Source organism: Haemaphysalis longicornis, unplaced genomic scaffold (genome assembly GCF_048455015.1).
Source record: "Haemaphysalis longicornis isolate Haplotype H1 unplaced genomic scaffold, Haemaphysalis longicornis Haplotype H1 scaffold_3, whole genome shotgun sequence".
NCBI classification, from domain to species: domain Eukaryota; kingdom Metazoa; phylum Arthropoda; class Arachnida; order Ixodida; family Ixodidae; genus Haemaphysalis; species Haemaphysalis longicornis.
Window position 1 is genome coordinate 236,495,643 of NW_027526335.1, and position 12,990 is coordinate 236,508,632.

General features: G+C 47.2%; 1 protein-coding gene across 1 annotated transcript; it reads left to right on the forward strand.

The window, feature by feature from the left end:
* Positions 1-641: 641 nt before the first annotated feature.
* On the forward strand, positions 642-2,367 carry LOC144173756 (uncharacterized). Its single transcript, XM_077702034.1, has one exon. The coding sequence runs from the start codon at positions 642-644 to the stop codon at positions 2,172-2,174; it is 1,533 nt and encodes a 510-aa protein (XP_077558160.1). The 3' UTR covers positions 2,175-2,367.
* Positions 2,368-12,990: the final 10,623 nt, after the last annotated feature.

Below are 12,990 nucleotides of genomic sequence, written 5' to 3' on the forward strand. Positions count from 1 at the left end.
CGAGAGCCTATGGTACTGCAGTCTACGTCCGGTCGTTATCATGGGAAACCGGAAGATAGGAAGTGAACCTGCTGATCAGCAAAGGCCGCATTGCACCGATCAAAACCACCTCTCTCCCACGCCTTGAGCTCCTCGCCTGTTTGATAGCTGCCCGACTATTTGATTTCCTGAAACGGCTACCGTGCCTGTCAGAAGTTCGGTATTTCCTCTGGACCGATTCAAAAATCGCCCTCCATTGGATTGCGGGGGAACCGAGCCGATGGCCGCCATTCGTGAGAAATCGCGTGTCCGAGATACAACGTCTGACACAAGGCCAAGGGACGTGGGCTTATTGTCGCAGCAAGGATAACCCAGCCGATTTGATTACTCGAGGCCTTGCCGCATCCGCTGTTGCAGTCACAGAAATGTGGTGGCATGGCCCACATTGGCTCGCACTGCAATCTCAGGATAGGCCAACGGACAGAGAAAGAGTTGCGGACGTCGGTGAGCCGCCGTTTCTACAGACAGCTTCATGCGCGCTAGTAACAACGCCAGCTGAGCCATTGCTGAGTATAAAGTCGTACAGTCGGTACTCCAGGCTTCTTCGGGTAACTGCCTGGATACGGCCTGGATATGGTGGACACGGCAGCACCGCCGTGACTATGTCGCCTTACGTCCCTTTGCTTGTGCAGGTATTGACAGAATGGTTTCTCGTGGACGGAGCAGCGGCCCCTGTAATCACCGGACCACGGAATAATTGTGCCACGGCGGACAGTGCGCACCAACCTTCAATGGGAAACCTTCTCGGCGCAGCTGGATCACATTTGGCGAAAACGATGCCGTACCACGTGGACTTCATCAACTGCGCACCCCCTTGGAGCACGATGACGTCCGTGGTCTCCCTGATAGCAAGTCGTCCGGAGCATATAAAAGCAAGGGCCACCACCCCAAGCTTCAGTGGACACGGCAGCACCGCCGTGACTATGTCGCCTTACGTCCCTTTGCTTGTGCAGGTATTGACAGAATGGTTTCTCGTGGACGGAGCAGCGGCCCCTGTAATCACCGGACCACGGAATAATTGTGCCACGGCGGACAGTGCGCACCAACCTTCAATGGGAAACCTTCTCGGCGCAGCTGGATCACATTTGGCGAAAACGATGCCGTACCACGTGGACTTCATCAACTGCGCACCCTCTTGGAGCACGATGACGTCCGTGGTCTCCCTGATAGCAAGTCATCCGGAGCATATAAAAGCAAGGGCCACCACCCCAAGCTTCAGTGGACACGGCAGCACCGCCGTGACTATGTCGCCTTACGTCCCTTTGCTTGTGCAGGTTGGTGACAGAAAATATGGCTTCCGTAGTAACTGTATCTGTTTGATAGTGCTGCCGTGTCCACATATTGTCCTTGGTTGCTTGAATGATTGCTACTCTGTTGTAAGCTTGTTACTAAAATTATCGGGTGACGTAGAAGAAAACCCTGGGCCAGAAATTGAAGAAATGTTAAAGGAAGTGTTAAGAAATCAGAGTGAATTATTAGCAAAAGTAAACGAAATCCATACGAAGCAAACTTCTACGGATGCTTGCATTACTGACATGCAAGGTAGGCTCCAGAATATGGAAAAACAACTTGAGAGGTTAGGCGAAACTGAAAACCGTCTTGCCAATATAGAAACAAGTGTAGGTAAGCATGACTACGAACTGACAGCTCTTGCCAGACAGCTTGATGAATTAGAAAACCGTTCAAGACGTAACAATCTGATCGTACGCAGAATAGAAGAAGGGGAATCTGAGGATGAGGCAGTATTATTAAGAAAGGTGAACGATGAGATCTTTGGTAATGTACTCGGGACAAGGTTGAGCTCAATTGAGCGGATTCATCGTCTCGGAAAGAAAATGCCGGAAAAAGACCGCCCTGTCATCTTGAAAGTATCAGATTTCAGAGACAAAATGAGGGTATTGAAGAATTGTCCCAAACTCAAAGGTACACAATTCAGCATCAACGAAGATTACTCCAAACGAGTTGTTGAAATAAGGAAACAACTATGGATTTCATCAGCGGAGGAAAGAAAAAAGGGAGTAAAAGTGAAACTTATTTTCGATAAATTAAAAGTAAACAACGTCCTTTACGCCTGGAATGAAGTCACCAAAGAGCGGTTCAGGTGTACTAGTTCGGGCCACACTGGCTCAGATTGACGCAATTCGCGGCCATCAGCCTTGTTTAAAGTTATTAATACCAATGCAAGGAGTTTGCTTAGTAAAGCTGACGCAATTGAAGCCGTAATCTTAGAGCATGAGCCGGATATAATTGCCGTAACAGAGACTTGGTTACATAGGGATGTAGAAGATTCAGAAGTAACCCCTCCAGGCTACATAATTTTAAGAAAAGACCGACCAAGCAGAGGAGGTGGTGTTGCTTTCATTATTAAAGACCACATTTAAATTCTCAGTACTGGATGACAACTCTGACGTAGAAATGTTGTGGATTATGACCAGGTTAAATCAGCGAACTGTGTACGTTGGTGTGATGTATAGGGCCCCAAATTCTTCTCTGGATACAATCTCTAAGCTCAGAGATTTCATGGATTCCCATTTTGGTCTACAAGAAAACGTTTTATTATTAGGGGATTTCAACCTACCGGGAATTAATTGGTTATCCCAGTCTTGTGGAGCGGAGCAAGTAGGAAGCGCTGAGCAGCTATTGGAGCTTGCGTTCTGTTATGGGCTAACGCAAATCGTTGCGGATTTTACTAGGATAGGGACTACAAGGTCGTCAGTTCTTGACTTGGCATTTGTGTCACCTGGGCTGCGGCCCTTTCTCGGCAATTGTGATGTTGAAGAGGGACTGTCTGACCACAGAATGGTAGTGACGAGCCTAGCGATGTCCCCGGACACTTCACGTAGGCACACGTCTAGCGCAGTATTGAATTTTACAGCCGCCGATGATGTATCTATTTTAGACGGCCTCGAAATGTCTTTCGATGATTTTATGGTCCTTTACAACACCGACTGTAGCACTGACAGGTTATGGCATTTCTTTTCGAATGTTGTCGCGAGGTGTGTAGACAGACACGTTCCCAAGATTTCAAAGCGCATTCGTAGGAACAATCCTTGGATTTCTAGAGAAATCATTCATGCAAAAAGAAAACTAAACCGGAAACAAAAATCGTGTTCGAAAAATCGTACTCCTGAAAGCAAAGCCGGCATTACATCGATGAGACGAGAACTGAAACGTCTGATTAAGGAATCCAGGGATAAGTTTTTGAATGTGACCTTGAAGAAATTTTTGAAGGAAGCCCCCTCGAAGTTTTGGCGCTATATAACTCCCCCGGCAAGCTCCCAGACACTATCAGAGGAAATTACACAACAACGTGTCGATGACTTTAACTCTTACTTCGCATCTGTTTTTACGAATGATAATGGTATCTTGCCCGAGTTTGCTACATCATCATTTCGGGGGCCAATTGAAGATGTGGTAATTATCGAAGAAGGCGTCCTAAATCTTTTACTTAACATAAATACAAGAAGAAGTCCCGGTCCTGATGGTATACCAAACGAATTTCTGTACAGATACGCAGAATGGGCGTCTCGCTTCCTTACTAAAATATTCCAGTCGTCCGTACGTAGTGGTTCTTTCCCAAACGCATGGAAGTGCGCTAAAATCACCCCTGTTCACAAAAGTGGCTCCCTTTTAGACGAGTCCAATTACCGTCCCATCTCGCTTATCAGCACCTGCTCAAAGTTACTCGAACATATTATCAACAAACATTTGATGGCCTATCTCGATACGCATAATCTGTTGTTTCCGAGGCAGCACGGATTCCGCCAAGGCCTATCTACGTCAACCCAGTTAGTAGAATTTGCTCATTACCTTTCCGAAACAATAAATACGCGGTGTCAAACTGATGTGTTCATGGATTTAGCAAAAGCGTTTGATAAAGTGTCCCACTCAAAGTTACTGATTAAAATTAACAACACGTTTAAGAATAATCTATTGACAACATGGTTTGCCTCTTATCTTGGTTCCCGCCAGCAGTTTGTTCAAATAAAAGACAAACGGTCTAGACTGATTGCTGTAAATTCTGGGGTTCCTCAGTGGAGCGTATTGGGCCCCGTTTTATTTTTATTATTTATAAACGATTTACCGAATTGTGTCACGGTTCCAATCAGGTTGTTTGTCGACGACTGTGTTGTCTATAGCAGAATTGAGACACTACGTGACCAAATTAACTTGAACGATAACCTTCGAAAAATTAGTAATTGGTGCAAAGAATGGCAAATGACTTTAAACGCTGAAAAAACGGTGTTTATGTCAATCACAAGGAAGAGAACACCGCTAGAATACAACTACCAGATTGACGATACTAGGCTTCAGCGCGTACAGAAATATAAATATCTGGGGGTATTGTTTACACCCGATCTCCGATGGAATACGCACATTGACTACGTGTGCTCCAAGGCTGCTAAAGCATTGTACAGCCTTAGGCGTAACCTTTATGGCGCCCCTCCTGATATCAAGTGCCTAGCTTACAAGACCTTAGTCAGGCCAATTATTGAATACTCTAAAATTGTATGGGACGCCTACACACAGTCCAACTGCAATAAAATAGAAAAGATACAGCGACTTGCAGCGAGGTTTATCTTTAATAAGTATCGTCGGCATTATTCCCCCACTGAGCTTTGCAGAACAGCGAACCTTGAAAGTCTGGAAATCAGGTCAAAAATTGAGACTAAAATTTCTCTTCCAGCTAATTCACAATCATTTCAAACTACACCATCCAGATTTCTTTCAGGTTAATACACAAGAAAACTCCAGGCATCGTCATAGCATGTACATCCCACCCCTAGCCCCGCATAACGACTGCTTTAAGTTCAGCTTTTTCCCACGTGTTATCGAAGAATGGAATATGCTGCCTGAGGCCACAATCAGATGCTCTTCGCTTGCGTCATTTGAAGGTAATCTGAAACGGTTTTTTCTGTGAATAATATTGTGGCTGAATGTCATTCTTTTTTTTATGTTTTATGTCTGAGTGCTTTTTGTTACTCGCATGATAACGCCTATGCTTGTTTATTGGTGCCGCCTTCCTGGCGTCGTAAAGCGTTGTCTCAAAGCGTTCAGTCATTGTCCAGCTCTGACCGCGTGTATTGCTTTCCGTGAGTGTTCCATTTTTATGTATAATTTGAGCTGTTGCTCGCTACAGCCCCGAGAAATATTGTTTCAACTTGATAACCTGCTTTCGAGTGAAACTTTTTGTCCTTCCACCCTGTAACGGCCCACTTCTGGGCTAACAGTATTAATAAATGAAAACGAAATGAAATGAAAAACATCGCTTCTTCTTAAATACGAGAAAGTTAACGCATTCAGCAAGGGGACCACTGACGAGCGATGAAGTTTTCAAGGCGGAACGCTACTGGCTCCGGTTCGTACAGAACGAAGCTTTTACGGAGGATATGCGAGCGTTGTCACGTGGCCAGCGTGCCAGAACTGCAACTCGCCTCATTTTACTACGGCCGTTTTTGGACGACGATGGAATCCTGCGCGTCGGCGGACGCCTACAGCAGTTAGGATCCTCGGTTGACACCCGTCACCCCGTCATCCTGCCGGGCCGTCAAGACTTTTCCCGGCTACTAATCATCGCAACCCACCAGCGCCTGTTGCACACGGGTGTTGACAGCACTCTCACAGAACTGAGAGACCGATTTTGGATTATCAAGGGTTGTCAAGTGGTGAAGACAGTGCTGCACGGATGCTTGCTTTGTCGTCGACACAAACTCACACCAGAAACAGCTCCGGTTGCGCCTCTACCCCGAGATCGTATCACTGAATCCAGTCCGTTCGACGTTGTCGCTGTAGACTTCTGTGGACCGCTGTTCTGTCGCACGAAGAATCCTGCGCAAACAAAGGCCTACGTCGCCGTTTTCTCCTGTGGTGTGACACGAGCCGTCCACCTTGAGCTCACATTTTAGATGACGTCATCGAGCTTCTTGTCTGCTTTAAGGCAGTTTATCGCTAGACGCGGCATTCCATCGACAATTTACTCGGATAACGCCTTAGCCTTCCACCACTGCGCACGCTCTCTCCGTTCGGCTCCGGAAGACCCCGTTCTTGATTTTTGCAGCGGCCGCAACATCTCCTGGAAAGTTAACATCGAAAGAGCTCCGTGGTGGGGTGGTTGGTGGGAACGCTTAATCCGGCTCACCAAGGAGACATTACGGCGAATTCTCGGCCGCAGTTGCCTGACTACTGAAGAGCTGCAGACGACGCTTTGCGAAGTAGAGGCAGTAATTAACAGCCGGCCCCTTACGTATATCTCGGCAGACGCGGCTGAGCCATACCCGCTGACCCCAGCGCACTTCTGGCTGGGCAAAAGTAACACGTGCCTGCCTCAGCAACTCGGCCTTCCAGAACCGCTGTCCACGGGCAGCGAGCTACGCAGACGAGCTCGGCACCGTCAAATCGTAACGGAGCGTCTTTGGCGACGATGGAAACGAGAGTACCTCCTGTTGCTCCGATCCGCTCACGAGGCATCAGCGCAGCTTCCCTCCAGGCTCCAAGTGGGGGACGTAGTGCTCGTACAAGACAATTCGCCACCGGCCTTCTGTCAACTTGGGCGCATTCTTAAACTATTTCCCGGACGCGACGGAGTTGTGCGGTCGTGTTCCCTACGCCTGTCATCGGGACGTGAAATACGTCGTCTAGTGCAGCGGCTGTGCTTATTTGAAGCAAACCCCTGATCAACTTGGGGCCGCGGGAGTATGTTGAATAAAGAGAAAGAAGCGCGCCACGAGGCAGGCAGCGGGGGCTCGCTCCACGAGCACGGCTCTCGCGGCAGTCGTTCGTAGGCATCGCTGATAGCCGGACGTCTGGTTTACTGGTCCTGTTTCCCTACAATCTTCGCGTCCAACTAGATGCTATCATTCCCAAAACTTCACTCCTATCTTTGCTCGAACTAACAATTTGAAATACTCTTTCCTCTCGCACAATAACAGAGTGGAACGAACTACCACATCACATTTTTGAATCTGGAAACATGTTACGGTGTATTGAAAGTTTTTGTGAAATGTGACTTAGATCTTGTACAATAATTCGTTGCATATGCGCCTGTTAGTTTGTGCCTCCTCTGTATTGTTTGCTTTTTTTTGGTCATGTTTCTTGTATTGTACCACCCCCACTCCTCCCTGGGCCTTTCTTGGGCTGCAGTATTTTCTATAAATAAGTAAATAAATAGTGAACTCCATGACTACCATTGTACAGCCACTTATAGGGACTCTGTCGGAATGCGACTCAAATGCAAGCCATGACTCAGAAAATGGCAGAGTTTTTGCTAATATTCGCGGCCATTTCCTCCAGCTTTCAGCTTCATCCTGCAGGAGTTGTCTCCATTGTAGGTGCCGCAAGTGGGAAACCGCATTCACTGAATAATGCAAACTTAGCAGAAGCAGCATCTTCCTCAGCATCGACTGATTTGGCCCCATTGCCACCTTTGGCATCGCTACCTGGCGGCCCTCGGAACTCCTCGCCGACTCCTGTTTGAAGCATGCCATTCCCTTCGGATGAAAAAGCAGAAGTCACTCATCTAGGACAGTTTCCTGTGCTCCCAGAAATGTCGTCCGCTTGTGTTGAGGACTCGGATGAGATGGAGGTAGGCCATTCGTCCCCACTGGCCCAAAAGCGGAGGCTCTCCCCCACTGATGAGGAGGACAGTAAAGCTTTCAAACCAACGAATAATAAAAATCCAAAACGTTCGGTGCAGTCTACCAATCAGCCGCACGACATACTACAACAGGCCATATCATTAGCGCAGCTAGGCTGAACATACATGACAAGTCCTATATGGGTACTCAAATGGAATTGCCGCTCTGTTTTCTCTGCTTCTGCTCATCTTAATTGGCTTGTGGGTCAATACCACCCTGACGTTATCCCACTTCAAGAAACTGGGTTTTCTCCCCAGAAATCATTTTTAATTTCAAATTTCCGCTCGTTTTGTTTGGAGAGGAAAGTTAGAGGTGGAGAGTTGGTGATTTTTTTATCGCTAAAATTCTGCCATGGTGCACACATGTCCTTTGCTTCTCTCTGATCTGAGAGTGAAATTCTTACAGTTGACTTTGAATTCCCAGGAAATGTTTCATTCTCCCTGGTGAATGCATACTTTCCATACGGGGTGACGCTGACCGGTTCACTGGATGCAGCTTTGGCGGCTTGTAAAAGTCATGTCATATTCGCAGGGGATTTCAATTCTCATCATGTGGCCTGGGGGTATTGTACTGATGCTTGCGGGAGGCGTTTATGGGAATGGATTAGCGACCATTCTCTCTCCTGTCAGAACTCGAGAACGGCTACATGCCTACGCGGCCAAAGTAAGTCGGTATTGGATTTGACTTTTGCGAAGCCGGGTCTTGTTGCTGCGTGGTCTACGGTAGACTGTGCAACATCTAGTGACCACATCCCCGTGATTTTTGATATCCGCGGAAGGAAACACGTTACACCTAGGGACCAGTCTTTGTCAATATGAATCGGTATGAAAATTTATTGCGTTCAACCATAGCTTCGATACCCACTCAAGAAAATGACGCTCGTGCCAAGGAGCTGGTATCAATAAATTCAGGATTGGGCCACTCGAACTAAATTTACGATTTCTTCGGTTCAAGGGAGGCCAAGCAGTACTTGGTGGAATGGGGAATGTACGAGACATTTCCGCTGCAGAAAAGCAGCGAGAAAAAACTTACAGTATAACCAGTGTCCCGAAAATTGGAGCAATTTTAGGTATTTTCGCGCTGTGTAAAACGTATTGTTGCACGGGCAAAAGATGAATATAACACAAGCCACTTCTCTTTCCTCTCGAAAAGTTGTAATAGGCGTGGGCGTTTCGCGTTCTTGCGGATTAGGAAAAAAAGCCATAATTGGCCAAACCTTGATTCCTTCATACACACGCCAACAGTTTTAAAAATTCTTCTTGATCAGTTGGCTGTGCGGCTGTTGGCTCGTTTCACTTCCCGCTACCCAGTACTGACCCCACCGGCCGCTGAATCCCCTGTCCTGGGCCCGGCTTCTCTGTACTTTCAAGAGGTTACAAAGGGAGAGCTATGCGATCTGTTACCGCGTGTACCCGATGCAGCACCAGGGTCAGATGGTATTACTTTCCCAGTGATAATGATGATGTTTACGGAGCCGCCTGAAGACCTCGTGCATATTGTGAACCACTATCTGCGCGCCTCCTGGGTTCCTCTCGATTGGCGACGGTCGAAAGTTGTTCCCCTGCCTAAACAACCCGGGTTAGTTCTTTCATTGGATAACATTAGGCCGATAGGTTTACGTCTAACCTTGTAAAAATTGTTGATTCGGTTTTAATAGCCAGAATCGAAAACGTTTTTCAATAGTGCTAACATTTTGAGTCCTCAGCAGGTGGGCTTCAGCCGAGGCTGCTCATTATGGTCGGCGCAGACAGATCTAGAGAGCCGCCTTCATCTGATTGACTGCTTGTAGGGTTTAACGCGCCGACGCAACGCAGGCGATGAGGCGCGCCGTAGTGGAGGGCTCCCGATTAATTTTGACCACCTGGGGATCTTTACGTGCGCCGAAATCTCGTACACACGGGCCTTTCTTTTTCTTTTTGCCTCCATCAGAAAAGCAACCGCCGCGGCCTTCATCTGGCTCGTCGTTCCAAAGAGGCCGCAGCGCCTGTGACATTAGATGTGGCCAAAGCTTATGATTGCGTAGAACCAGTCGCAAATTCTTTATTGCACAATGCGGAGTTACCTCCTCACATTACAATCAACCGCCAGGCTTACCTGAAGGATGCGTTCTGTGTCCTGTATTACTTAACGTGTTACTCAGCGAGGTTCCCAATATTGCGGGCGTACTTGTATGCTGACGATCTGGCAATTTTTAGTTCCTCAAGCAATGTGCATGTCTTGTTTGAGTCACTGCAGCTTTGAATCATGGCTGGATGGCCTCTGCCTATCCTTAAATGTTGACAAGTGTTCCCTCTTGGAATTCCCAGTGAAAGGCCCAGTTTCGATTGGTCTGATATACAGACAGAAAATAATACCGCAGGTTACCTCTCTGAAATATCTAGGAGTGATCTATGAAAGCACTCCGAATTGGCGTCCTCATATTGACTTCTTTACCGTGAAAAGGGGGAGAGCGGTTGCTCTGCTAAAGAAATTTTGTAATTAGAAGTCGGGCATGCGCAGAGCCGTCCTCCTTATGCTCTAGCGCCTGTATGTGCGCCCTGTTCTGGAATTCGGCTGCATCCTTTTTCCAGTTATCCGTTCGGCAAGCTCCGATCATTGATCACTTTAGAAAGGCAAGCTTTGCGATTGCGCTTGGGATTGCCAAGGTACGTCCCCATTCGGCTATTGTACTGGGAGGCTCAAATCCTTCCTCTGATATCTCGCTTCAAGATGTTGGCAGTAGAAGCATACCTTCGTGTAATTGAATTGCCTATATCACGATCCCAAAAGTTTTTTTACACTCCCCAGCGCTTTTTTCCATTTTGTGGTGTTCATCTAGTCCTCGCTCGCGCCTTTAAATATCAACATATTATTAGTACCTACGTTTGACTATTGCAATGCGATGGTGGACATTGATTTCGACAACATTTTTCCCTACAATGCCAAATGCTTGCCGGAGAGAACGATATCTGGCCTTTTAGCAAACCACCTCGAAGAGTTCTTGACACATGTGGTTATATGCACAGATGGTCCTGTTCGGGACCGAAAAGCTGGTGTAGGTATATTTCCCCCGGCGCTTGACTGGACATTTCCTGTGCGTCTTCCAAATTTCGCGTCCATATATTTCGCAGAATCTTTGAGGATCACTCTCGCTCTTCGAAAGCTCAGCAAAGATCACTCCAAGGTGATCATTGTGACGGATTCTTTATCCGTCTGCTCCGCGTTATCTTCTCCAACCGTTACTCCATTTCGTCGATCGCTGTCGATGCTTATACCGGCACATGTCAGGGAAATCCATCTGGTCAGGGTCTCAGGGCACAGACGTGTTGAACTTAACAAAACCGCTGATTACCTGGTAGGATTAGCATTGAATGGTCCTCTGGTTGATACTGTGGCCCCTATACCTAAGTTGTTGCAACTACGTTTCAAAGGTACAGTTTGCTGGACAGCTTCCCACCAGACAGTATCGCTGGCTGCCCTGACATGAGCATCTCCGGCACTCTTGGAAGTGTTACTTTGCACAGTCTCGACGGTGCGAGGTCACACTGACTTGCTTTCGCTCCCGAACACCTAATTTGAATTTTTATCTACACCGCGCACGCATAACGCCGTTGGTAATGTGCGGCTTCTGTAAAAAGGACGAAACAATTGACCACTTTCTGTTGTCTTTCCGGTGGTTCTCCTCCCTCCGAAATCGTTACCTGGAGATTCTCCTTCGGCGCCTCGGTCTCGCCCTGTCTGTGCCTATTTTATTGTAATTTGGGGCAGTCGCGCTTGGTTGGTGCAACGGGGATGTTTGTCGCGCTCTTCACTTTTTTATTGCCGAATCATGCCGGTTGCCTTGTTAATCAATCGCTTCAACAAATTTTCAATCGGTTATTAAAATACCTGTTGTTACAGCAGTATTGAATTTTTTGTTTCTCAAATTGTTAGCATCACTGTACCCCGTAATATTCTAATTCTCTTTTTCCTTAGTTTGAAACTAATTCATAAGCTTGCTCAACAAGAAACCTACAACCAGGCTTGGCCAATCCGCCAGAGTGGGTATGTGCCATTCTTGATATGGCTCCAACCAACCAACCAATCATCGGGAGAGGTCTCGGCGGCTCGTCCCTTTGTCAACATATTTTTGGTGCCGTGAAACCCGGGACAAAAGACCTCGTGATGTGAGCCGCACTGAGCGGGTTTGGCTACCCTTCGGCCGGCCTCTCACCTCTTGGGAGCATGAATGAAGTCGCAAAAAGAAGCCGAATCAAGGGACATCAGGGCAGCCTAAGAACAAAGAAGATTGAGCAAGCCGAGCCTTAGGAGATATCGGCCCGATACAGTACATGATGATTCCATGCGCAGACGATACTGTTTTCGTGGAGACGACGCCTACTCCTGCCCTCTGAGCCCGGTCGCCAGCCCTTACGAGATTTGCGGCAGTGGACCGGACTATGGAGGTCCTACTAGAAAGGCGGCGCATCGTCTGAGAGTGTATCACGTCCACCATGGGCAAAGTTGAAGACTTCCTCCCAATCGAAAGACCATCAATAAGTGAGTTGACAGCGCTTATACGTAATTTGAATGAGAATTGTGACGCCCTAAAAATGAATAATCAGAAGTTGAAGACACCGTTGACACTGATGAATTATAGGACGAGGTTGAAGATGAGATGTGCGTAAGTTCGAAGAAGTAGTTTGTATGGCAAAGGCAAAGGCTGAGTTTCAAGTGGTCCAAGCCCAGAGAGCCCGAGAAAACCTAATTGCGTCTTACAAAGGTCGAATCTACGCAGAGCTGAGGGAACACCGACATGATATGAAAGAATACTGGGAAAGTACCGGTACCTAATACGCGATGAAGCGTAATGCAGCAGTGGATGATAAAAGTCAACTTACGACAAAACCTAATGCGAATTTGTACGGTGTAGTGCTGCTGGAAACCGGCCATCTCGTGTCTAATACCGAAGAGACTGAGTACAACGAGGTTACCACTCCAAATAAACTGTAAGATCAAGGGGCAATGATTCCTAGCACGCTTGTACAAACGCAAGGAAAGGCCATAAGCAACGACTCGACTATAAACACCTGACTTCACATGCAACACCCAAGAAATTATGTATTCTTAGTGCATCTCAAGCGAATAACCGAGGAATCTGCAAGAGTATAGAGCCCAAGACGCTTTTCAATAATTCACCGGTCTAAGACGCAGAGATGCGACCCACTTTGTCCTCCAGAGTTAATATGTAATAAGAAAAAGTTGCGCAAGCCTAGCAAAAAAAAAACTGCCAAGGAAAAACGTGCGGAGACAGAGGAGCAGGAAGCTCTTTGAAATCTCAATTCAACCCCACTGCGAG

Excerpts from the sequence above, each read along its gene's own strand:
- LOC144173756 (XM_077702034.1), top strand. The coding sequence starts at position 642 with ATGTCGCCTTACGTCCCTTTGCTTGTGCAGGTATTGACAGAATGGTTT.